At 46.6% G+C, this 27292-nt stretch overlaps 1 protein-coding gene across 5 annotated transcripts in view; it reads left to right on the plus strand.

The window, feature by feature from the left end:
* The first annotated feature begins 6683 nt into the window (after positions 1–6683).
* Positions 6684–27292, plus strand: part of CACNA2D3 (calcium voltage-gated channel auxiliary subunit alpha2delta 3) — a 941064-nt gene continuing 920455 nt past the window's right edge. For 4 of the 5 annotated variants that reach the window (XM_015130679.3, XM_077993170.1, XM_015130680.3 and 1 more), the window contains exons 1-2: positions 6684–6972; positions 7644–7725. In XM_015130679.3, coding sequence (XP_014986165.1) covers positions 6851–6972; positions 7644–7725 — 204 coding nt within the window. In that variant the 5' untranslated portion in view covers positions 6684–6850. The remainder of the gene's footprint in view (positions 6973–7643; positions 7726–27292) is intronic. The other variant, XM_077993172.1, reaches the window with a different exon arrangement.

Below are 27292 nucleotides of genomic sequence, written 5' to 3' on the forward strand. Positions count from 1 at the left end.
AATCATATACTGATAGTCAGCTGGGTTGTTTCCAGTCTTCTGCTCTTGAGGATAGTGCAGTGATGAGTAACTGTATATGCATGTCATTCAGTAACTGGTATCACCCAGATCTCACCTTGAATTGTAATAATCTCCGTGTGTCAAGGGAGGGACCAGATGGAGGTAATCAGATCATGGGGGCAGTTTCCCCCATGCTGTTCTCATGATAATGGGTCTCACAAGATCTGATGGTTTTGTAAGTATCTGGCATTTCCCCTGCTTGCACTCATTCTCTCTCCTACCACCCTGTGAAGAAATGACTTCTGCTGTGATTGTAAGTTCCCTGAGGCCTTCCTAGTCATGTGGAACTGTAAGTCAATTAAACCTCTTTTCTTTATAAATTACCCAGTCTTGGGTATTTCTTCATAGCAGTGTGAAAACAGACTAATACAGTAAATTGGTACCAGGAGTGGGGTGCTACTATAAGGATACCCAAAAATGTGAAAGTAACTTTGGAACAGGCAGAGGTTGGAACAGTTCAGAGGTCTCATAAGAAGACAGGAAAATGTAGGAAAGTTTGGAACTTCCTAGAGACTTGTTGAATGGTTTTGACCAAAATTTTGATAATGATATGGACAATGAAGTCTAGGCTGAGGTGGTCTCAGATGGAGATGAGGAACTTGTTTGGAACTGGAGTAAAGGTCACCCTTGCTATGCTTTTGCAAAGAGACTGGCAGCATTGTGCCCCCAACCTAGATCTCTATCGAACTTTGAACTTGAGAGACATGATTGAGGGTATCTGGCAGAATAAATTTCTAAGTGACAAAGCATTTAAGAGGAAGCAGAGCATAAAGTCTGGAAAATTTGCAGCCTGACAATGTGATAGAAAAAAAAACCCCAATTTTCTGAGGACAAATTCAAGTCAGCTGCAGAAATTTGTATAAGTAACAAAGAGCTGAATGTTGATAGCCAAGACAATGGGGAAATATCTCCAGGGCATGTCACAGACCTTCACAGCAGCCCCTCTCATCACAGTCCCAGAGGCCAAGGAGGGAAAAATTGTTTTGTGGGCCAGGCCCAGAGACCCCCTGCTCTATGCAATCTCAGGACATAATGCCCTGTGTCCCAGCTGCTTCAGCTCCAGCCATGGCTAAAAAGGGCCAACATACAGCTTAGGGCCGTTGCTTCAGAGGGTTCAAGCCCCAACCCTTGCTGCAGAGGGTTCAAGCAGTTTACATGTGGTGTTGGGTCTGTGGGTCCACAGGAGTCAATAATTGAAATTTGGGAACCTCTGCCTAGATTTCAGAGGATGTATGGAAATACCTGGATGTCCAGGCAGAAGTTTGCTGCAGGGGCAGAGCCCTCATACAGAACCTCTGCTAGGGCAGTGTGGTAGAGAAATGTAAGATGGGAGCCCCCCCACAGAGTCCCCACTGGGGCACTGCCTAGTGGAGTTGTCAGAAGAGGGCCACTGTCCTCCAGACTCCAGAATGGTAGATCCACTGACAGCTTGCACTGTGCACCTTGAAAAGCTGCAGACACTCAATGGCAGCCCATGAAAGCAGACAGGAGCGGGGTTATACCCTGCAAAACCACCGGGGTTGAGCTGCCCATGGCTGTGGGACCCCCACCTCTTGCATTAGCAAGATCTGGTTGTAAGATATGGAGTCAAAGGAGACCATTTTGGAACTTTAAAGTTTAATGACTACTCTACTGGATTTCAAACTTGCATGGGGCCTGTTACCCCTTTATTTTGGGCAGGTTCTCTCATTTGGAATTCATGTATTTACCCAATGCCTGTACCCCTACTGTATCTAGGAAGTAACTAACTTGCTTTTGATTTTACAGGCTCATAGGCAGAAGGGACTTACTTTGTCTCAGATGAGACTTTGGACTTGAACTTTTGGGTTCATGCTGGAATGAATTAAGACTTTGGGGGAATGTTGGAAAGCCATGACTGCATTTTGAAATGTGAAGACATGTGATTTTGGAGGGGTCAGGGGCAGAATGATATGGTTTGGCTCTTATGTCCCCACTCAAATCTCACTTTGAATTGTAATAATCCCCACCTGTCAAGGACAGGACCAGGTGGAGGTAATTAGATTATGGGGGTGGTTCCTCCATGCTGTTCTCGTAATAATGAGTGAGTCCCACAAGATCTGATGGTTTTATAAGCATCTGGCAATTCCCCTGCTTGCACACATTCTCTTTCCTGATGCCCTGTGAAGAGGTACCTTTTGCTATGATTGTAAGTTTCCTGAGGTCTCCCCAGCCATGTGGAACTGTGAGTCAATTAAGCCTCTTTTCTTTACAGATTAACCAGTCTTGGGTATTTCTTCATAGTAGTGTGAGAACAGACTAATACAGTAACTGTAAGATAAATTTCCAGAAGAGGAATTGTTGGGTTAAATGTGAAAGTATTTGCCATTTTCCTCCTTTTGAGTGAACCATTTTGCTTCCTCATCAGCAACATCTCAGCCTTTTAGCTGGTATTCCTTTCACAGTAGATATTTACCCAGATAGACCCAACACCCCCTTTACTATCCTGACATGAAATTCTGAGACAATATAACCTAATTAAAGTCAGAGTTTTAAAAAGACAATATGATGCCTTATTTGGTAATAGCAAAGAGAAGTAAAATAAAAGTAATTTATAATAAAATAAGAAGTATTTAACTATGTGAAATGCTTGTACCAGATTTAGCTACAAGATCTAATGACGTTATGAGCTGTTTGTGCTTGTGTGCAGACTAAGTGTGAATGCCACACCCCAAATGCAGACTGATTCAGGTGTGTGTGTTGGTAACTCAGGATCTGTGAGCACAGTTGCTGTTGGAGATTTTCCAAAATGAGAAATGGCAACAACAATAAATCAAACAAACCTCAAGCAACCAAACAACTTCTTGGTAAGGTTCTGAACAAAAGAGAAGACAACCATGCCTCTATTTATAATGTAATTGCATTCCTGGAAAATTTATTAAAGCCATGCAAAAACTCCTCTTATGTACAAAATAGCTTTTAGTGCTAGATTCAGATGGTTATAAATGGGGTTTTTCTCTTACCTGAATGTTCAGTGGGGTACTTGAAAGTCCTGGTATGGGTCTGTTCTGCCCCTATCCACTAAATGCCAGTAGCACCCCAAGTCATTATGATAAACAGAGAAAATCCCAACTAGCCCAGGCATAGTGGCTCACACTTGTAATCCCCGCACTTTGGGAGGCTGAGGCAGGCACATTACTTGAAGTCAGGAGTTCAACAACAGCCTGGCCAACATGGTGAAACCCTATTTCTACTAAAAGTACAAAAATTAGCCAGGCATGGTGGCAGGCCCCTGTAATCCCAGCTACTTGGGAGGCTGAGGCATGAGAGTCACTTGAACCTGAGAGGTGGAGGTTGCAGTGAGCTGAGATTGTGCCACTGCACTTCAGCCTGGGCAACAAAGCAAGACTCTATCTCCAAAAAAAAAAAAAAAAAAAAAAAAAGTCCCAGCTGTTCAAAATGCCCCCAAGGGCAATGCCCTCTTGCGCACCGAGAACCACTGCTCTAGGGGCTTCTCCAGAATCCCTTTCATATGCCAGGATTAAGTGAATGCCTCTAGAACATTCACTTCTGTGTCATCATCTTTCACTTCTGTTCAAACACCTCCAGCAGCTCCTCATTATTGCAGGACAAAGTGCGACATCCTCGGCTAGGTGGGACGGAGTGCATAGGTCTACCAATGAAAGTTTTATTTCTGTGGATTCCATGCTTCAACTAAGAGTTGGGTGTTGAAATGTAAGCTTTTGGGTGAAAATGGCAAGTAGCACCCAATGCCCTGGTACCGCATATGGCTTACTGGAAGGTGCTCCTAGTTCCTTATTCTCATGTAGCTGCAGGAACTCCCTGGTTCAAAGTGAGGAGATTCTCTTTAAGGGGTGTCTGTCTTTGGATAAGTGGCTAAATCCTTCTGGGCCTCAGTTTTCCTCTCTGTTAAAATAAGACTGCAAGACTAGATCGCTTACAGATCCCTTTCAGCACTGATTTTTGTGATTCTGGAAAGAATATTACAGTGTGTAAGTGGTAAGGCCCCAAATCTTTGGACACTTTGAGTTCTGAGTGTATTAGTATTAGATAAATATTTTTTATTTTTGATATACTAGGAAATGGTTAGCAGGATCCATCTTAAACGTAATGTGCATAATGTTCTCCCTAAGATAGCCTGTGTTACAAATGCTCAAAACACTGTCCTCCTGGGACTGGGACTTCCTGTGCCTGGCCTCTCATGCCTACTCTCTAGTTGCCCTGAAACAACGGCGAAATTCACCTGTGTCAGGTTGGCAATGCACAGTGACTTTATTATGAAATGTCTTCATGACCTTGGTGCCCAAGTGGTCTTCAGTATATAGTCCAGCAGTCAAGCGGTTGCTTAAATATGACTAAGCTGTATGATCTTGCCATGCCTCGATGTTCTTATCAGTTAATAGGCATAACAATAGTATGGGTGTCACAGGTACTTTTTCTTCATACACAGTATTTTTTTCCCCTTGTCAAAGTGTATAACTGTACACTTACCATTATGGTTTTTGTAGTAAAGCCTGTCCTCCTTGTAGTGTATAAACTCGGTGAGGGCAGGTCACCTGATTTGTTCACTACTGGCTTCCCAGCATGTCCTACTGTACCTAGCAATAGAAGCTGATTGACAGTTATTGACTGCATGAATGAGTGAAGGCATGAAGGGCTGTCATCATATAGAAAACACGTAGGCAACGGATGGTCTTACTAAGAGCATGCACTCACTCTTAGTTCATTCACTATGCTTTCATTTAGGAAGAACGATCCCGCTTTCTGACAGGAAAACACTTTTTCTCCTAACCCCCAATTTGAGGGTCCAACTCCTGGGACCCCTTGCCTCGGGGGTCAGGCCGCGCTTGGCTCGGTTTGGAAAGGGCTGGCATGCTTCCTCAGGCGGAGGGTATGCACAGAAGCAGAGAGTTCATTATAACCGGTTAGTCATCCAGAGAGGCTGTAGACACTGCCGTGGGCGGGGCGCACCTGGAGCTCCTGGAGTGGGGCCTGTTCCCTGCGTCGCCCCCCAATGTGGGAGCGAGACCTGCTAGAGCCCAGGGGAGGTCGAGTCTGCCCGCACTCGGGAAAAGCACCAAGAGCCTCTCGGTAACAGTCCTTCTCCCTTGCTGCCAACTCTGAGATCAAGCCCAACATCTGCAGGGGTAACTTTTTCCAGGAAGAACTGGAAAGGAGAGCCGGCCCGGATCCTAGCCGGACACCACCTGGCGGAAGCTGGAGCCCGCTCCTATTCACTTCCCTGCAACCTGAGGGTGCTGAGACCGAGGGCGGGTGACGGGGCAGAAAGCAAAGCCTCGGCTGCAGAAAGGCATGCAAATAAGAACCCAGGCGTCTGATGCGCTGGGAGCTCCGGCGATGTTAGGAGCGCGCTCCTTGCTAGGGTCACCCGAGTTGCGCTTGGCCCGGCAAGGATGACTCAGCCTCACTCAGGTCGGTCTTTACCGCCAGCCCGCGCGAGGGCTCCACAAAGTTCCCAATCACACCCCAGACCACGCACGGGGGAGAGGGGTTTGGCAAGCTAGGTCCCGGGGTGGGGGCAGCGGCGAGAGAGGCGGGGGAAAGCCTGGTTCCCCGGACGCGCAGGGGTTTCCCCGGCTTCCTTTCTCCTCGCCCCTGCCTCTGCGGGCGGCGAGAAGGTGCCTCCTCCGGCGCTCACTGCCTCCTGCCCAGTGCGGTGGGCGCCGGAGTGGGGAGCAGTCAATCCCCCAGGCTCGGAGAAATCTTTTATCCCGAAATTCAGGGTGTCCCTCGGTCAGGATTAACTCGGCGTCGCGATGGCTTCCTCCCAGCCCTGACATCCCGGTCCCGCCAGTCGCCGCAGCCAGGCAGACTCCCAGGGCAGCAGCCGCTAGGGAGCCCCGGGGCCTGGGTCGGGCACGCAGTGGGGCGGCTGCGCTGCGGCCAGGTGCCGGGAACCCCGCGCTGGTAGCACCCCCATCCGCACCTTCCTCTGTTCCGCGCCGCGGCCGGAGTCGCAGCTGCGGGCGGTCACGCAGCGCAGCCCTAGTCAGAGCCCCAAGCTCCCACCCAGTCCCATCCCCGGCCCGCTCCGCCCCAAGTGCGATCCCGCCTTCCGCCGCGAGCCCGTGCTCCTTTCTCAGATTTCTGCTTTTTCCCCAGGTCCCTCCCCGCAGGAAAATCGCGCGGTGGGGGCGGAGGGCGCGCCCCCTCTAGGCTCCGCTGCCCCCGACCCCGCCCGGCCCAGGGGCGGACTGGGCGCTCAACGCCCGCTCGTAGCAGCCGCCCGCAAAGTGCGGAGCGCCGCGCCCTGCCCTTGGCCTCCCTCCCGCGCCCCAACCCCCACCCCGGCTAGGGTCGCCCCGGCCCGGGGCCAGCCCGAGAGTCGCGCCCGCGGTGGCGGACTGCGGAGTTGTAAAGAACTCAGCGGCCGCAGTGGCCCGGGCGGGGCAGGGCGCGCTCCGCCGCGGCCAAGGACACTGGAGTTTGCAAGTCCCCGCCCGCGCGGCGCCTCCCGCCCCGCCGCCCTCCCGCCGCGGCCCGCCGGACTCCCGGGGGCCGCTGAGGCGGGGCCGGGCGGCCGCCGCTGCTAGAGGCGCGTCTCGCTGCCTCCTCCCCCGCCCGCCTCCCTCCCCTCCTCTCCTCCCTCCCTCCTCCTCTCCGCCCTCCCCGCCGCCCCACCCGCTCCTTTTTCTGCTCCCCAAGTGAGCCGGGCGCGCGAGAGGCAGGCGGGGCGGCGCGGAGCGGAGCGGAGCAGGCAGCCCCGCGCGCTCGCCCACCGCCCGCTCCGCGCGGCTCCCCGCGGCCGCTCTCGTCGCCGCCGCAGCGGGCGCGTCGGAGGGAGCTCAGCATGGCCGGGCCGGGCTCGCCGCGCCGCGCGTCCCGGGGGGCCTCGGCGCTTCTCGCCGCCGCGCTTCTCTACGCCGCGCTGGGGGACGTGGTGCGCTCGGAGCAGCAGATACCGCTCTCCGTGTAAGTGCCGGCTCCTGCGCCGCCCAGGGAGGGGACCCTTCCGCCTGCGACCCACTGTGCCCAAGTTTGGGCGCCTGCAAGTGCGGCTGGGTAGGACCCGCCGCGGGCGTCGGCCTCGCCGCTCGCACCTGCCTTTCGGGACCCGCGTCGGGCGGCGAGGCCGGTGGGATGCTCTGGCCCCTGCCCGCAGGTTGGCGAGTGAGATCTGGAGATGCTCACCTCAAGTGACGGCACCAACTTTGGAGCCTGGTTACCGAATCCAACTTCCATGGGCCGCTGAATTTCCCCCCTTTGCTCTCCTGCCGCCCCACTTCTTTTTTGGGAGGGGGGATGGGTGGATTTCTTCTGACTGCTATTTGCCAGGTGATGCCCAGTTTAGGGGGTCGAGTCCTCGGGCAATGATTCAAATGAAACTCAGTGGTCTTTTTAGAGAGCCTGGGAGACTTTGTGCATTCTTAACTCCGCGACCCCCCTTGGGCCCCCTCCCGCGCTGCGCTTTGCAGTTTGGTGCTGGCAGTTTCTACCAAGGCGCTTTTTTATCTTTTCTTCTTTTAAGAAATGTTACATCGCCCTGCTCCTTCAGCCATAGCCCCATGTGTGCGTGTGCGTGTGCGTGCGTGTTGACTGTGACACGGGTGTTACATTTCTTCCTGTGCCCCTTCTCCCCGTAGGGTGAAGCTCTGGGCCTCGGCTTTTGGTGGGGAGATAAAATCCATTGCTGCTAAGTACTCCGGTTCCCAGCTTCTGCAAAAGGTAAGGTTTCTGTGGTGGCAGGAAGCGATGATTTTTCCGGCACAGAAAATGGAGGCAGATTTAGTTTTCCAAACAAACGTGAGCCCCGAGCAGCATCAGTTATCAGAGGAGTCTCTGATCCCCGGGTTTCTTGGCATTGTACTGTACAGTGATTTCTTCCTACCAACCGGTTATTTTTAGATGACACTTGATTCTAAACACAAAGAAAAGCAGGATACTCACTCGCACTGTCCTGGCTGGGGCTCGGAAACTGAGTGTTTTTGCATGGCTCTCGTCTCCGTGTCGGTATTGCTGTTTCAGTGCCAGAGCAGATGCTCCTCGGGCCAAAAAATGCTAACTTCATCCAAGGGGCAGACTCAGTGCCTATTTTGTGATGCCTTTCACCTTTCATTGGAGGCGTGGGGTTCAGTGTATCAGAGAAAGACGCTGCACTATTGTTTGTCATCCCTGCAGTTGTACAATCCCATTATTCCCCAATCATCTAGACCCAGGGCTGGGATGCATTACATCATTACAGATAAGGAGAATGAATGTGGTTATCTTTCCACTCAGCTGCACTGCCGGGTAATAACCTATGAGAGTAGTCCACAAACTTAAGAAATGGGTCTGCATCCATGTAATTCTGGAGAGTAATAAGAATGGAGAATTGATTATTAGGTTCTTATCAGAAGCTGCATCAATTTTAATTCAAACAGGCAGCATTTTAAGCATAAGCTTAAAATTACATTGTGAGATATATGGTCCTTCGTTCTCCCCTTCAGAAAATAAAAAAGAGAAAAAAAAAAAAAAAAAAAGGACCGGGGAGGAGAGATTAGAGGCGTTCAAAGAATTTCAAGTTTGCAGATCAACAGGATTAATCAAAATATTCTCTTGATGATAGAAAATAAAATTGGCCTTTAGGGAATAATTCTCTGAAAATGGGTACAAATAGCTTAAATTGTTAACTTTTAAAGATTTTAAAATATGATTTTTGGGCCAATGTACCATATGTGTTATGCATGCTGCCTGGTAACCAAGTACGTATTTTATTTATGGCATTCCCCTTCAGAGAGTAGCATTTTTGGGGACAGCGTATGAAACAGTTTGCCACATGAAATCCAAATATCGTAATAAAGCGTTGGCCCACCATGGAATGATAAAAGTTTTTCTGGTTTAAAAATCACCAATAGCCTTATTCATTGAAACCTTATTCATTGAAAGATTGTTTGCTCAACTCTGTTGTTTGGGAAGGTGTTCTTGAATTATAGGCAGCTGGTAAACAGTTGAGGCTGTGAAATGCCCTTCTGGAAGATGAGAATTTACATACCTGTGGCCCATCTCAGCACTTACAGGAATTGCATAGGAATTGCCTCTTTCCCTAGTACCCTTTTAATCTGGACAAGTCTGTCTTCTGTTTTGGCATTTTGCCCACTTGTCAGATGTTTGATGTGATGAATTCTGGACTGTAGCATTGCCTGTATATTTTTCTTATGCTTTTAAAGAAGATAACATTTTGTATAACTTTAAAGAAATATTTCTCATCTGCATGTTGTAGTTGTAGCAATTCTAAAAGAATCCCTTCAGAGCCTGTTAATATTTTTGGTTTGTGCTTTCGTATCTTTTATCTCAAATTTTCTAGGAACACACAAAATATGTTTTTTTCTTTCTCTTTGAAGTTACACACACACACACACTGCACAAAACTCCATCAACCCTATTATTTGGTACTCTATAACAGCAAATTGGAAAAAGCTGAAATGCTTCTCTTACCTTCTCATCAGCATCCTTTCTGATACTGAATTCACTAGCCTTGCTTTGCTTTTGTCATGTTTGCAGCTTGACAATTGTGTAATTATTTCCAGCTGTTTATGGCTTTGTTATCATTTCTTGCTGCTGCCTGGCATTTTGTAATCTGATGCGAGGGAAAGGTGAGGTGTTGCTTGGCATTGCGTTCCGGGGTGGGTGTCTACCCTAGTCCTTGGTTTGGAATCTGCTCTGGGGGTCCTGAAATACTCACGGCTTTGGGTTACTTGGCAGGGACTTTCCATAAGTGATGGGGGAGCATGGTAGACACCTCAGGGAGCATTTTTCAGCTATCTTTGGGCTGTTTTGGTCCACTATCCCCCGCAAATGTTTCTGTATTTTTAAAATTAGCAAAGAACATTGGTTTAGAGAGTTCAGAGTATGAATGGGAATAGATCTGAGTGCTCAGAGTGTAGGAGACATAACATCGTTTGGAAAAACAAGGGGATAATTGCTTCTCTTTTGCTAATTCTCAAGTTTCTGGCCATTTGCATGAGGAATTACTCTTCAAAGTCAGAACTCGGTGCACGCTGCCATCATATCACTGTGTCCTTAACAATTAAGATGCTTTCAAAATGAGTTAGAAAATTTGGCTGGAAAATACATTAACACTGTATTAAGGGGACTCAAAGATGGCAATACTATGTTGTATAATAGAGTGTAATTGCTCTTTTAAGGCATGGATGTTTAAACTTGATTTTCAGTTAAGTAAGGTGTACTGTATACCACCATATAATTTTATGTATTTTGTGTAGTTTCACTAACTGACACTTCATGTTGTGAATCAATGTATGTTCATTTTTAGAATGGAAGTTTAGTCATTTTTGCCCTAAGGCATACACTTTACAAAATAGTTATTGTGAATATAAGTTAAATAATAATTGGCCATGCATCTATTTTAAGGTGTTTAGAGACTGGGAAAACTGCCATTTTGGTAACATGTTTTTATTAGGTGATCTAATTTGAGGTAGCAGTATTGTTACTGACTTCATCAATGTAAACACAAACATTTAGCAATGTACCTTGTCATGGCTTCAGAAATAAGAGTATTTTATCAGTTGTTTCTGTATTTAATACCATGGCTTTTGCCACTTTAGTCTATTATAATATATTAGGTATTCAATGCCAGATATCCCCTATATTTTTTTCTTCTGTCTTTACTGAGCACAGGAGTAGCAACCTGTTAGGTCCTTAGAAATAGGATAGTTTTGATTTTATAAAACGCAGTAAGCCATCTTTTAGGAAATTTGTTTTCAGTACAGAGTGGAAGACTGTGGGACTTGTCTATGGGTGCTGGAGTTCATCTTGAGGGGTTTTAGATGGTGTGAGAGAATAGCAGGCCCCTGGAGGACCGTGCTGGTGTGCCGCTGTATGCCTGTGTGCTGCCTTGCTAAGCTGGCAGATACTGCAGGGGTTTCCATTCACTTCAACTTTTAATTAAGTTTCCGATTTGACATATCCATGCCAGTCGGTATTCAGCTGCCTCTATCTTGCTTCATTTTCCCCAAAGAATGGACTTTGTTTGGTTCTTTTGGGGAGGCATAGTTTCATTACCGCTGTATTTTGGGATTCAGTGAGAAGCATTCTAGTAGGTCTGGGAACCTAGGCTGTTAAACTCAGTCTCCACACCTCTAACAATCACAATCAAAGGCATTAAACTGGCTGATTCTCATTTCATCCTCCTCAGGGATAATTGGATAGGAGCTGGGTTTTTCATTCTATTTAGACCTGCATTCAGGGAACCAATGTTCACAGGAATGAAGGGTTCCAGTTACATTTTCCAGAATCATGATGGTAAATACACAATGGAAATACAGGTAATGTGTGTCTCTGCCAGTAACGCTGGAAAAGAATTGACATTTACCTTGGACGCCTCTTGGAGCCCTTACCAAACACGCACGGCTTGGAATGCGCAGTTCGTTTTTTGCATTATCAACTATTTATTGAGAGGGCAGCTTTAATATATGAAGTTGATATCTCTTTCCACAGGACAGAGTCAGCAAAGTAAAAGGTTGGTGCTTTAAGCCATTTTTATAATTATGACTTTTCATCAATGTGGAAATCGATGGACTTTTAAATAATTGAATAGGTGTATTCACTTATCAGGAATTAGGTAGCAGTGCTGCTCGTGGGAAGCCCAGCACTCTTCAGCTTGCTCTTGTGGGGGAGGCGCTGTTTTGCTAACATTTTTTGTTGAATAAACACAGTTACTTGCCGTCCTGAATGATAAACGCATTCAACCTGTGCTGCTGATGCTGTAATTCATAGCATTACTTCAAATACTGGACTTTTCCTTAGCAGGTTATTTTTAAAAGTCTTGAAATCTCTGAAATGACAGTTTTTAATCGTTCAGGGCAGTTTATTGGTCTCACTAACACAATCACCCAGACAGTAGCAGAGCAGGGCAAACCAATGAGCATTCAGTTTCTGCCTCTTATGCATATATCTCATTGCACTTGTAGAGTTACTCATGGCCACTTGCTAACTGTCTAAGCCTCTCTTGCTCATTTTTTTTTTTCTTTTTCTTTCCTTGTTTTTTTCTCCTTAAAAGTTCTTTTCTGCCAGATACATTTCTACTTTGCCTTTGCTCCCATTAGGAACTGCTGCGGCCTGTGTTACTCAGGAGATTGACAGATGCTACTCAAAATTAAGGGAAAATGAAAATACAGGCATGGTTTTCTGGTCAGAGGCAAACATCAGCTTTTTATTCCCATGTGGGTATAATTTTGATTGATTAGCATGGTGATCGCATGCTGATTTTAATTAATTAATTGTAACACTAGTGTAATTTTTAGGCAAATACATGAATACCAAACCACCTGATAATTCTGAAATCCATTGGGCCTGAGCCGACAGTTACTGTTTCCAGTTTTTGATGAAGACTTAGCCATATGTCAGCATGAGCAAAAGTAAAAGAAATGCGAAACCATCACCCCTGGCACCTGTGGCCCTTCCAGGTGTTTCATCGCCCTAAAGTTTGACACACATATTCTTGGAGGTGCAGGTTTGGGATTCTAGCCTTCATCAGCCTTGGATTGATCTCCACTTGGTGTTTAGTGTTCCGACTTACACTGATCAGTCCGTGGTTTGGTGCGTTGGGCCTACCTAAAGAAGTGTACATTTTCACGAAGGAGTCTATTTCAGGCCTGTCGTGAATCCTGATTTACCATCGTAGATGCTATGATGCCAACAAATGGGTTTTTTCTTCACCCCAGCACATCTCCCCTGTCAGATGTGAGCAGCAGCTCTTTCAGGGGTCCCTCCGTCTTTTTTTAGTCACAGTGCTTGTTGGTACAGTCTTCGGGTTGAGACCACAGCATCTTCTACACAGGGAGTATTAGCAGATTGTGTGTTCCCTGGGACACTGTGATTTGACTTAGAGGTTTGCTGTGACCAAAACTGAGAAAAAAATAAAACAGATGTTATAAAATGCCAGCCTATGAATTAGCATATGAGATTTTTTTCCCCTTTAAATGTAATTTTTATACAAGAGACATCACGGCCTAGGTTTCATCTCGAGTGATTGCAGTGAAGCTTTTGTGTATCATTCAGTGAATGGAAAAGTTCCTAATGTCAGGCTTCTGGTAAAACTGACAGAATCCTTATCAGCCCTTTTTGGTCCATTAAACAAAATTTTGCTTCTCCTTTAAAGGAAGAAAATGATATGAGAAAGAGGAGGATGCTGGGTTTTTTTTTTTTGTGATTTTACTAAGTATTTAGTGACCAACAGACTCTGTCTGAGGTGGTTGTTCTGTAATGTAAAGCTGGACTCTAGGGCCCCTCGACAGCCCAGCACTTTGGCCTGTGCTTACAACTCACCCTTGGCAGATTAGGCGTTTGTATAACTGACGTGTTTTAGGGGATTTCTGTGTGCGTAGCCAGCATGCCTACTTTTCAGAAGGGAATTGTTTTTTACAAATACATATTTGAAAAGAGTCCAGTTCATTTCTAATAAATGGTAAACACTTCAACTTCCATTTGCTTTGAACAACACTCATTGGGTGCTCATTCCAAGGCTGCTTAAGGCATTAAATTTATAAGGTGTATTAAATTTATGTGTTGTATAGCTTTCTAGTTTCCCCAAATCAACATTATGAAAATAAACAACTCAGAAACCAAACTACTAGTGCACATTTCAAGGCCATATTGGAAAGGAAAGCATTATCTTTTCACAAGAAATGGATGGCTGTTCCTTCACTTTGTGCACTTTAGAGTGTTTATCTTGGCACCTGTTATTGGAAAACAGTACCCTCCCAAGGTTAAAAGGGCTGTTATGCATGTAAATGATCTGGACAGGCAAGGTGGGCAAGGCTGTAAATGCTGTGGGTTCACAAAACAGACCTTGAGTTTTCCATTTTAGGTGAAACAACTGCCAGTGGATATTCGGGGCCCGCACATGCCGTTACCATAATACTTATTAAGTGTGTGTATGTGCGCGTGCCCGTGTGAATAAAAATGGATGCTGTTCATCACAGAACGTGCCAGATAATGCTTGCTGATGGGGAAGACTGTTCTTGTCCTCTTGGGTGTTAGAGAGGCTGACTTGAGAGAATGAACCAGGGCAGTAGGACAGAACTGAGTCACTCAGTCCAACAGGCATGGATTTGTTCAGCGTCTGGGATTTTGTAGGCAGTTGGAATCTGAGGACTTGCTGAGATCAGAACTGGCTGCGTAATTTGTGGTCCCCAGTGCAAAATGCAGAATCCCTTGTTAAAAAATTATTTAAGAATTCCAGGATGTGGCAGCAGAGCCTCAGACGAAGTGCGGGGTCCTGGCCAAGCCTCCTGTGGGACAGGCTGTCCTTGTTTTGGCTTTCTCTTTTTCCTGCTGGATAGCTCACCCTCTCAGCTGTATTCATTCTAGGAGGCTTCCTTTGCCCACCTTTGTTCCATCTCCAATGAAATCATTTTCTCATTTTATGAGTAACAGGTTGAGAGCTTGGAGCATTTTCAAAGATTCACATCTTTGGAGATGCTGTGTTGTTAAAGGAAGGGTCATTGGCCTTAAGCGGTGGCATCTCTCTTTTTGTCTTTTCTGTGTGCATTTCCAATGTGGCCCTGGGCAAATTGCTTAATCTAATAGTAAAAACAGGTAGCACTCACACTGTAGTTTCTGCATTCCAGGTACTGTGATAAGCCCTTCACATACGACATCTCATTAAATTCTCCCAGTAACCTAATGAGGCAGGGACTACCATTCACCCTGTTTTACAGATTGAGAAGCCAAGGCTTGCAGAACTGAAGCAGCCTCTCCAAGGTGACTGAGCTGGGCTTCCAGGGTCTACACATCTGGCCACAGTGCTGTACTTTCTTGTCTTTGCATGATCCTTTTTGACCTCAGTTCCTATTTGAAAAGAATGTGCATAATACCTGTGTTTTTGATCTCACAGGTGTTTGGAAGGATTAAATGAGAAACATCTGGGATATTAATTCAGAAACAATTAAAGCGTGGGTTAACAGCTGAGACGGCATAGCCTTGGAGTCAGATGGGCTTGGATTTGAGTCCCAGATCTGACATTTCCTCTTCTGCATTGCCTTGTAGTTTAACATTTCTGAACCTATACCCTTAAATGAGAAAGGAGACCAGACCAGTACCTTCTATCGTATAGGCTGTGATGAAGGTTAAATGAAATAAAATATGCAAAGCACTTAGCACCGTGCCTGGCACGTTGCCTCCTGCCAGTGAGTTGTTGTTGTCATTCCTAGTTGCAATATACAAATACAAGCTCTTCAGATAATCTTCATTGAGCTTCTGTGGGGCCTGGCTGCATACATACCTGTGGACTTGGTGAATGAGCAAGTGCGTGAATGGGTGCCAGGCATTGGCATGTAGGCAGATGATCCCCAGCTGACCCCTGATGAGAGTACTTCAGAGCAGGAGGAGGGCTGCAGTGGCGGTGGCCTCTGTCAAGATATGCACCCTTCCCCTCGAGATCAGCTCCCTTCTCCCTGAGCATGGGGGGAGATGTCCAGAGAAAGCCCATCACCCAAGGAATTGGGGTTGCCACGTCTGCCCCACAGCCCAGAGTGAGGTCCTTATGCCAAGGGAGATCCCAGTATACCCAGCCATTTCCCCTGCTGTGGGAGCGTGTTCAGAAGCCAGCTGCAGGTGACCTCTAATCCCGATGCCCCCTTGGGCAGCATTTCAGTTATTTAGGACGATGTGTGGCACATGGGAAGCCTTGGTTCTCAGGCTATCCTCTCATTCATACTGTCCCACTTCGTTATTAATGAACAAGAGAGACTTGGAATTTTTGTCACTTTGATCCCATAATTAGTTCATAAAATTAAGGCAGTGTATGTTATGCACATTTAATGTGGCAGGGGCACAATGACAAATGCATTTATTATGTCCCCAGGGAGGTGGATTTTTTTTTTGCTTTCTTTCCCAAATCCTCCTAATCTTGTCCCTTGCACAGCAGAAGTGGGCAGCTGTAAGATTAAAATTTGCTGTTGCTGTAACATTGTGCTATAATTTGTGAAGCAAGGTGAAAGTTGGAAATATAGGGCAGGCGTTTGACTCTTTGTACATGTGCCATCCATAACGCCTTTTCCATTGTATTGTTTGAGGCAGAGGTGGAACAATATTGTAAAAAGAACAATAGATGTGGGAGACAGTAAATTCGCTGGATGCAGGTAATCTTCAGGCACAAGTCATAACATCCAGCTTTACTCTCAGCCTCCTACTGGTTTTCATTATTAGTGAAATGTCTATTAGTGCAACATGACCGCGTCATGTACAAACAGCTCAATGGGCATAGGCTTTTGCCCCGCTGACATAATAATAGTCATTTGACTTCTGGAATGGTAATGCCAAGTTTGGATATTCTTTCCTCTTGACTTTGGCCTGGGCCCCTGTTGGAATGCTATTGTCATCTGCCTTTATAATACAGAATTCACACACCAGCTCAGACAACACACTTCAGACAAATCATTATCTGGCAAGCAATAAAGGGTGTTTGTGTGCGTGCATATGTGTGTTTTATATACATGGGTTATTTCCCTTTGTTAGTAAATACTGGTAACTAATTAAAAATCCCAGAGTGTGTGGCCAAGTTTGAGTATTTCAGAACATCAGGAGCCACCTGGTCGCCCTGGAGTAAGATGTAATCCTCTCAGGAGAGGGCTCACAGCTCACTAATCTTTTGAAAAAGCCAACAGTACACATTTCCCAGAACGGGAATTTCAGAATTATAGAGCCATAGCTGGATTTTCTACTTGAACAGCGAGGTTTTCAGTTCTTTGCTTGAAACAAATGCTTTATGAATGATAGGAAAAATATATATAGACTTAGAAAGCAAAGGATTGACTTTTAAAAATCTACTTTTAAGGGAGGTGGCTGGTCTTGGGAAGGCAAAACTGTGTAGAGTTGAGGGTCTGAATCTGAGTGATGACAATCTGGGTTTGAATCGAGATGCTGCTGCTGACTGGTCATATGACCCTGACAGGTCAGTTGCTGAGCCTCAGTGTTCACCTCTCTCAAATGGGCACAATGGTACTAACTTCTAGGGTGAGTTAGATGCATGCAGGACGCTTGGCAATAAGTGACTCATGGGAAGTGTATAGAAGAGGTAGACTCTTGTTGTTGTTATTATTCTCAAGGAGTTGCTTCTACATACCAGCAAGTGTTGGTTGCTCAAGACAGTAGTTTGTCCACTTTGGGGGTTGTTAATGCCAAGCCATCTGGAGGCCTTGTTTTGAGACCTCCATCAAAGCTGCCTGTGACTCAGCTCTACAAGGGATTTTAGGCAGTAATAATAATAACAATAATAACAATGATGCAGGTGTTTTATTTGTGTTTTATGATGTGTGCTTTATGACATATCATTTAATTTCTCATAGCAACCCCTGAGGTTGGATCTGTTATCATCTGCATCGGTTTTAGAGATGCAGAAACGTCTTTAACATGTAAGACAGAGGATGTCACTTTGCCCAAGTCTACATGGCTCCACGAGGCAAAGGCAGACTGAGTCCGCAGCATGTGAATCCCAGTTCAGGTGCCTGGGTTGTTGTGGGGTCAGAGGAAAGGTATTTGGGGGATTTCTAGGACCAACCATTTATCCTTTGCATTGGCCTTAGTGTGGCATTGGCTCATCAGAGCATTTGGTGGAAACTTCTCCCCTGCCCTTAAAATTGTCCCCGTTGGAATTCGTAGTCTTGTTGCTTGGTCCTTGTCATTTGCTTTCATAATGCAAATTAAAAGAACTTAAAAGAGGCAAGAACTGGACCCTTAAAACTGGGCAAGAGGAGGGCTGGTGAGCCCTCTAGCTTTCTATACTTCTCCCTTTTTGTCATAATAATCTGACGCTGCTTATCTTTTAGTTGCCCTTGAGGGTCAGCCCTCCCCTCATGTGTTCTGACTCCTAAGATGCCTTTCTGAGAATCTGATTGAATTTGGTTAAGTTTTCCTTTGTGTATTCCCCATTATGGTAATTGATGATGGTATAGGAAAGCCAGTGTGGGCTCTGAAACTCTGAGACCAGATGGATCTGGCTTTGAGATCTGGCTGGATTCTTAGTGTTCAGGTCCTCAAGTTCCTTACCTGTAAAATGGGGTCATGGCAGGGAGGATTAGGTACGGAGGCATGTGACAGTCTTAGCACAGAACTGTACACCCAGGAAGTGCCCAGTAAATTTTAGCTCCTCTGTTTTTGTTATTCCTGTTCTTTGTCTGTCTTTCCTAAATGTTTATTGGTGCTTATTTTTTTTTCTCTTGATGAAGCCACAGTTCTGTTTTTCTGTACAATCGACAGCTAGCTTGAAAGCCACAGCCCTGGACTCACTAGGGTCAATTTTATTTTGCTTGGAATGAGTCTTGCAGGGCCTTCTGTGCCTCTGGCAGGTCTGGGGTTCTGGGTTGTGTGATATCCTGTGAACCCCTTATCTCCTTTGGTGGTGAGTGGGAACGGGTGAGGAGAAGGCTGATAAATTAGACCTTAAATTCCCCCAGGGCATGTTTGCTCTTTCTGACCTGGAGAGGGTCCCCCTGCGGCACTTAGCACAGAGCTGTCTATGGGGTGGTCTTCAGGGGTTGTTTGTATGTGGCCAGCACGAAGGTACGGATAAACAAAGGGAGGAATAGCTGCCCAGCCTTTTCCCTGTCCTTGCACGCTAGTGATGGAAATCAGAGCACTGTAGAGCACAGGCAGATCACCAGGTCCTTCACAGCCCTTTCCCTATTTACTCTCCAACGCCAGGGTTTTATGAGTCCCAGCATCAGGCATGGATGCTGCAAAAAATGGGGGCTGCCTTCCAGCTACAACAATCCAGCCCCAAAGCCCTGCAGGCAGGTCCCTTGCCCACAACCCTTGCAGTGCCAGCGGGGACTGCCAGACAACAGGACAAGCTGGTCCTCGGTTCTTTTAGCTGGCCGACCCCCTCCTTGCCCCTGGGAGCATCCCTGCCCATCTGGGTCACCACGCTGGAGGCATGGTAGAGTCTCCCCCAGAAGCATCCAGTTGGGCTGAGGGGTCCAGGCGCCTCTGCAGTACCAAGCTGAGCAGCTGCTGCGGGAGCACCGCAGTGCTGGGCGGGTGCACGAGGAGCACCAAGCGAGACTGATGGGGCCGCCGCAGCCGCAACCATCAACCTGGGGGAGGCAACTCGGCAAAGGCAATTAGGAAGCTGCTGCAGCTAATTCCATAAAGCGCTCGAGCACCACATTACCACTGATATTAGGGAGAAATGTGAATTTTAATTTCTGTTCCCTTCGCCTTCACATGGGGTTGAGGCCCTGCAAGCATCAAGATGTGTGCGTGGTGTTTGCTGTGATCTCACCTTCTCAGGGAGGTGCTTCTTTAATTTGTTTGTTCATTTGTCGTTTACGTCACTGGGGCTGAATTTCTGAGTCTGTGCTTTGGAGGTTACTGGGAGCTGCATAATCTGCCCACTGCAACATACCTGCATCATCCACAGAACGTTGCTTGGGTGATCTCACTGCTGCACCCTGCGTGGGGCCTGTCAGGCACCTTCACGCAGGAGGAAATCTTTAAGAGTGGCCATCAAGTGAGTTTGGGTTGTTTTTATTTGCATTTGCATTTGCATCCTGCTACAGTCACAGTGGTCTGCTCTCTTCCCCAGGCCCAGCCCTTGGATGTGCTAAGAACCTGCAGCAATGCACCCCTTGAGATGAGGGGAGACAGCTGCTGGGAAGTGGGAATTATATGGATTTAATGGGGATCAGTTTTGCCAAAAGACATTTCACTTCAGCCTCTGCCGCCTTGAGATATCAAGACCGAATAGAATATTGTGTTGTGAGGCTTTCGGAAGAGTCTTGCCTCCAGCGCCTCCCTGGGATGTGACTCCTTCGTGGAGCTGTGACTTCTGCTAAGCAGAGCATTTTGTGCCCTGAGTGAGCAGGATCTGATGCCCACCTTGCACCTTCCTCCTGAGCCTGACCTACTCATTTAGAAGGGGATGAGAGGACTTCGGAGAGGGGCAGGTCTTGGGAAACGGCCCCTTCCTCTGTGAGTGTGTGTCGGGGCTCAGTGGCCTGCCCCTGGTCTCACAGTGAATCAGAAATGGGCCGGATCTCGAACGCTGAAGTCCTAACTACCAGGCTTGGGTCCAGGCCAGTGTATTGAGGCCACCGATGGAAGAAGGGTTTCACGTCCCACAGTGGGCTTCTTGGAGGACAGGGGGAGGCAGCCCTGAGCCCCATGGCTTGTCTGCTCCCTGTCCCATGCCTTTCAAAGCTACCCAGCTGGTCTCCACTGGAAATCTGTTCTAGTTTATGCAAAAAGGTGTGTTTGTGAACTCTCCTCAGATTCAATTGCATTTGAGCCTGAATTTCACCTAGAGAAAATGTTCCTCCAATGCATCTATTTTTAACAGCCAAAATATTTTGTCCCAGTGTGTCATCAGGGCACATTCCCCTTATTAACATTATCTGTATAAGTGAAGCCGAAAGGAGACAGAACAATTAGTCAAGCGTTTACTGAACACTAATAACCTCTCTGGAAACCTGAAGCCTCCAACCTTCTTCTTTTCCTCAGTTGAGGTTCAGATCATCAAATGCTTTCTTTTGGGTAGAGTATCATGGTTTTAGGGGAATCTGTAGCAATCTTAACAGACTTCCAAGCATACATTTGCTTTTGTCTAAATGTTGGACATCCTTTTCTTTCTTCCTTCTCTCACTTCTTTCCTTCCTGCTTCAACAAACATCCATTGAATACTCAATGAGGTGTGCAGAGCTATGTTGGGCACCCAAATCCCTTTGCCGCTGCGTCCACCTTTCCCATCCTCACCCTGAGTGCTTCAGTGACAGCACACTGCTTGAGTTCCCTGCACACATCCGGCTGTGTCACGCCTCTGTGCCCATGCCCGTGCCGTTGTCCTGTTACACTGCCAACACTGCTGTCCTTGTCTGGCTTCTAAGCCTCAATTCTACAGGACGTCAGGCTGTAGAAATGTTACCTGGGGAGCTTGTTAAGATGCAGTATTTCAGGAGCCTGCTCCAAGAGACCCTGGCCCAGTAAGCTTGGCCCGGAGCCCCAGAACCTGCATGTGAACAGACATCTCAAGTGACTCTCATTTGGTGGTCCGTGGACCACGCTTTGAGAGACATTGTCTACATGTTGTCTCTGGGAAGGCTTCTGGCTTTCCCTAAAGAGACTCAGTCATTCCCTCCCTTCCATTCTGGCCTATGCACATCTTGATAGCTGGCCTGTGCACCTCTTCCCTCCTGGCCTGTGCACATCTTCCCTCTGTGATTTTGTACAAATCCGTGTGCTTGGAGGCTGTGTTGTCCTGGGCCAGAGGCTGGAGCTGCTCTTCCCCTGAGCCAGGTCTGAAGCATAGGCTGGCACAGGGTATAGCCTTCTTCAATGTGGGTGGCATGAATGGAGATTTTCCCTGCCATAGTAGTGAGGGCTTTGGAGCAAGCCATACATTTTATCTTTTAAGTCCAAAGGTACCCAGATACACGTCTGCTTGTTGAAGCAGTTTATTTAGAAATCACTGAGCACAGTTGAGTGGCCATTCTCCAATTTGTGAGATGGAGAGAAATTTGTTGACCTGTCACCGATGGCTTTTCTTCTTACCAAATAGGTTACCGGGACCTGTGGTTACTAGCCCTTTAACAGAAAATTGTTTAGTGAACATCAGTTTGAAAGACGCCATCTGCTTCATATAAAAGACTGCTCCTAATCTCCCTGGTGCAAGAATTGCTCCCTCCGGGGCCTTTTGGGCACAAAACTGTGTTTTTTTTCTAAGTCAGTGCCTTTCAAACTTCTTAAACTGTGGCCCGCGGTAAAGAATACATGTTACATTGCAACCCGTTACAACCTCACATGTGAAACATGTTTCATGAAACATCACTTAGCCTTATTCTTTGCAGTGTACTTTATTATATTCTATTCAACGCAAGTCGACTAGACTGGACTCTGTTGTACTCTATTTTACACTATTCTACTCTACTCTGTTTTCTATTCTGTTTATTTTAGAAGGCTGACTCTGACCTATAAATTGATTTCACAACATAATAAATGTGTTAGAAAAACCCATGCTCTAAATGTTACCAGGGTAAATTATAAGTCAGTTCAGTGATTGTGGGAGGTGCAGCATTGATCTTTGAGACCCGAGCTATGTTGTCCCCAGTAATAATGATCAGTGGTGATAGCTAATGCTTATCAGCCAGTCACAGTGCTATGCTGTCTGTATAAATTTCATTTCACCTCTGCCTCTGCAACAATCCCATGGGACAGGTGCTCTGATGGCATCATTTTCCAGAGGAAGACACGAGTTTATGGAGATGATGTGACTTGCCCAAGGCAACACAACTAGTAAGTGGTGGCATTGATTTGTGAATCCAGGGCTGTCTGAACATGAAGCCTGGACTCTCAACTGCATTTGCATTTGCCTCTTCCTTTGCCAGCAGCCACTTTAATTGGTTCCAAGTGTTAGCACTGGGCTGTGCAATGTGGAAGGCCAGAAAGAGGAAATTTGGAGATGGCGTGCTGGGGAGCAATGGGGAGGAAATGTGAGAGAAAGCGGGGAGAGTGGAAGAGGGCAGTCTGTGAAGCCTGGGGTGAGTGGTGGTCCTCAGAGCATCTGGTATTTTGTCTCTAGCACCTAGAGAACCTGCAGTGTTTTTGCATCTCTGTTATAGTGGCTGTCTCCTCCCTAAAGCACACACTGCATCTGCTGTTTGTCACTGTACTTGCTGGACAAATATTTGTTTTCACATCTCCTTCTCTGACCAGGGGTCATCGTTTTGAGGCCAGAAATGATGGCTTGCACTTCTTGGGATGCCAGGACCTGGCCCAAGGAGATGTCACCAGGGTTTGGTGACTGAGTGAGTGTATGAGGACATCCTTTAAGTTAATCCTCATAACTAGCCCCTGAGTCATATTCCATCTTCATTCTGCATTTGGGGAAATTGAGCCCAAGATCATGAAGTTAGTGATGGGAGAGCCAGGTGAAGGATCACCATCCCAGGTGAAAAGCTGACTATTATATTTGCATGTGTTTGTTTTTTGTTTTCTGAAGATTAATTTTGTCTTCTTCCACTTCCTCCTGAGGATTTCTCCTCTTACCATCTGGATCTGGTTTTCTGTATTTGATCCCTTTCCTTTTTGTTGTTTGGGCGGGATGTGGCTGGATCAGAGAGTCACTGGGCTGGAGAGGGCAGAAGTCTGGCCTGGCGTCTGGCTGTCCAGGTTCTAGCTCTGGCCTGACTCTGCTGAGCTGGGGGATCTGGGGCAGCTCGTTGCCTCTCCCTGGGCTTGCCTGCAGTAGAGCTCAAAGGTCAGCACAGTTCCAGAGGACAGCAGATCCAACCTCATTTCCCAGTGTGTTCCACCATGAGATGGGTGGCACTTGGTTCTGGCTTTCTTCTTTTCACTTTGTCCCAGTGTGCCCCCATCCCACCCACACCTGTTGCCCTGCAGCTGTCTGCATCAGGTGTCTCTGTGAGTGGAGGGAGGCATGCACGGGCTGCTGTCCCCACCTTGGGGTGCTGTCCAGCAGGCGCAGCAGACTCACACCTGCCCACGCTGTGCAGACAAGGCAGACTTAGCTGAATGGCCAAGAGAAGACTAAAGTCACATTCATGTCAGAGCAGGGAGACATGACATAGCATTTTGGCAAATTCTTCTCTGCATTTTTGCTGACATTATCTCCCAGGAGCCCTTGTACCATAGCCTCATTCTTAGAGTTGTGTATGGGTATGGAGTCATCCTTGAATGTAAAAGGCAAAAATAAAAGGGACTAAAATGTTTGACATATGATGAAGTTCTACGGTATTTTAGACGGTGAGTAAATTGGTATTTATATAACCTGGTATATTCATTTCCCCTGATCCACCCTCCCTTGAATGTTGACTTAATAACATGCCTGACTAAATGACGTTAATTGCTTTAAACTGCCAAATTAAAAAAAAAGCCAGCATTCATTCAACAAGTGTGGTGTGTTCACAGCCCAGACTGGAGGCAGGGAGGAGAACTGAGTTCTTTCTGGGGAGGGAAGGCTGAGATGTAACCTGAGAGGCTTAGGAGAGGGGAAACGCACATTTCAGGAACACTGGCTGCTTGGGCCAGACATAAGCAATGGAGCTGAGGGGTGAGGTTCCTGAAACTGAAGCTGGTCGTGGGTTGGAATCCTGGCTCCACCAGTGGCTTTAAAGCAATTTCTTAGCTTCTCTACTTCCCATTTTCCTCTTCCTTAAATGATTCCTATTTCATTGGATTGTCACGAGGATTAAATTGGATCATGAATATAGACTTTATCTCGGTGTCTGGCTGCCGTAGGAATTCAATGAATGGCAGCAACTATTATTTTAATTCTTGGCATCAAAGGTGAGACATCTCCTTGGGCTGGGTCCTGGCATGCCATCATTCCTGGCCTCAAAAAGTGACCCCTGGTCAGAGAAGGAGATGTGAAAACAAGTATTTGTCCAGCAGGTACAAAAACAAATACCAGATGCAGTGGGTGCTCTAAGGAGGAGGCAGCCACTATATCAGAGATGCAAAAACACTGTAGGTTCTCCAGTGCTCAGCAAAATACCAGGTGTTCTGAAGACCACTGCTCTCCCTGGGCTTCACAGACTGCCCTCTTCTACTCACCCCACTTTCTCTCACATTTGCTCTCCATTGCTGCCCAGCATGCCACTCCCAAATTTCCTCTATCTGGGCCTTTCACATTGCATTGCCCAGTGCTAACACTTGGTACCAACTAAAGTGACTGCTAGCAAAGGAAGAGGCAAATGCAAGTGCAGTTGAGAGTCCAGGTTTCATGTTCAGACAGCCCTGGATTCACAAATCAGTGCCACCACTTATTAGCTGTGTGGCCTTAGGCAAGTCACGTCACCTCCCTGAGTTGCACACCCACCCTCTGATGTCAGTGGTACTGCCTCATCCAGAGAATGTTGGTTCCCTAGAGGAAGACCTTTGTTTGGTTGGTCCTGGGCTCTCAGTTGCTACTGCCTTCGGAGTTTTGGCTCCTGTAATAGTGTCTGTCAGAAAATATTTGTGGAATAAATGAATGAGTGAGTGTGAAGAATGAATGAACACTTTACCAGCTGAGAAAACTGAGGCTCAGAGAGGTCACTGAGATCAAAAGAGACAAAACAAAGGTCTGCCTGGTCCTCAGCCGTGACCCTCAGCTAGTGGGGGCTCATTGGCGCCTCTCTGTGGTGCTATCTAAATTTCCAAGAGAAACACTGTCTGTGATCTGCAGGTGAAACCTGTGTGTGTTTGTGTGTGTGTGCACGCGCGCGCGCACGTGCATGCCTGAGAAGATGTGTCATATTAGATGTAGACTCATGGTTGTTGAGATGATCAGTTCTCATTCTTGGGTGAAATGGCATACTGGTAACCCTTCTCTCTTTGGGGGAAAATGTTCCCTAAAAGCTCTTATGTGCTGAATTAACCACTGAGTCCCTCTAGGATGTCGAAACAGCCCATACCCAAGGCTCCATTCAGAGTGCTTTTTCTGGGACTTAGTAAGGGAAAGGGTTTTCCATTGAGCTCCCTGTGTGTGTATCATCTTTGCCTTGTTTATTGCAATAGTGACTTTAGCCTCCCAGCCAACCTGTCCAAAACCTTCATTTTCCGAAGGCTATGAAACTTTGCTGCTCATCTGCTTTCTCAGGTCCTGTTTTGTGGGCAAGAATGCTGGGTTAAGAGAGGAAGAGAAGGAGAGGCAGAGGGGCTGAAGTGTGAAGAAGAGCACTTTGTGTTCTTTTTTAAAAAGTCCTTGAACTCAGTCCTTGAATAGTGCAGTATAAATTTGAGAGATGATGGCTATTAATACTTTGCTTCTTGTGTAGCAGCTTTTAATCCAGGATGTCAAAATACATCAATAACACATTCTTTTTCCATTTCTCCACTTCATTTGTAGGGAGGAACTGGAGAGCATCTCCAGAGAGAATGTTACTGCCTTGGTCCCCGGCAGAAGCATGAGAAAACAACCTGAATTTGATAGTTTTATCCATTCATTCATTGGTTTATTCAGCAAACATTTTTGCATCTTGCTACTCTGTCCAGGTATCATGCCAGCTCTTGGATTACAAGGACAAGCAAAATAAGATGGCACCCTCGTGGAGATTACAATCTCATGTGGGAATCAGACATATCTCAAAGAATTAGACTAATGCTTGCAAGTCTCCTTGCAGTTCCATGGAGGAATGCTGATAGCTCATGACCTGAAGGCCTGCTCTGGTCTGGGTTCAGAGGAGGCTTGCCAAGAGCATGATCCTCTACTGAGACCAGAGGGATGAGGAATTACTGTGACAAAGGTGGAAGAGGGGTCCCTGGACCCTTTGTGGTCCTGTGACCCTTTCCTGTCCTGGCCCAGCCTCACTCTCACTGCTCCTCCTTGTGTGAGTTCAGGGACTTATCCTGTACTTTCTTCTTGGCCCTTCGTTCTCTTGTTTCTACTGCCCCAGACTCCCTCCCTTGCCCCTATAGCAGCTTGTTAAATTCTCAGTCTTGCTAGCCTGATTCTTTATTTCAGCAAAGAACTTTTCAGTTCCTGCTATGCCATGGGCTCAGTGCTGGGCTCTCAGTTGCTACTACCTTCAGGAAGCCTTTTCCAACCTCTTCCTCTTTGTACCTCACTTTATTGATTGTAGATGACCTTGATTTCTAGTTACTGTTGTACTATCCTTGGGCCCTTTCCTCAGCTCCACAAGTGTTTCAAGGCCCTTTTCTCATCTTTGTTTTCCTTGTGGCTCCTTAGGGCAAAACCTAATGATGGTAATGATGATGATGATGATGATAATGATGATGATACACTACTACTTGTTGAACATTTAAAGTAAGCCCACATGGCATTCAGAATACCTAAGACATATTACCTCACTAAATTCTCACAACCCTGTGAGCACGCTACTCTATTACCATCCATATTTAACTGATGAAGAAGCTGAGGCATGGAGTATGTTAATTAGCTTTCCAAAAGCTACTTGGCTAGGAAGCGATAGAGCCACGATTCCACACTGGGCATTTTGACCCCAGTGTCTGTGTCTGTAACCACTATACTATACTTCCTTTCTCTCATGGCCTGCATTTGTGGAGTTGTATCTGTGAAAATGATTTTGCTAGTTAGGAACAGATATAAGCCATCCCTCTCCCTGAGTGTGCACAAGTACAACAACCGTGAGTGATAAGGAGTAACTAGCTAACACTGGTCCTCCAAGTACAGTGAAAAGCAGGTTGTGACTAGGTTTCTTTGCTCCAGAATTTGTTCCCATCACAGGAAGTAGGTAGCAAGGCTGAGGCACACACCGATTATACCAGCAACAACTGCTTGGTTCTGGCCAAATTCTTTTGTCCTAGTTGCTTTTCT

The sequence above is a fragment of the Macaca mulatta genome, chromosome 2 (assembly GCF_049350105.2).
Source record: "Macaca mulatta isolate MMU2019108-1 chromosome 2, T2T-MMU8v2.0, whole genome shotgun sequence".
In the NCBI taxonomy this organism is placed as follows: Eukaryota; Metazoa; Chordata; class Mammalia; order Primates; family Cercopithecidae; genus Macaca; species Macaca mulatta.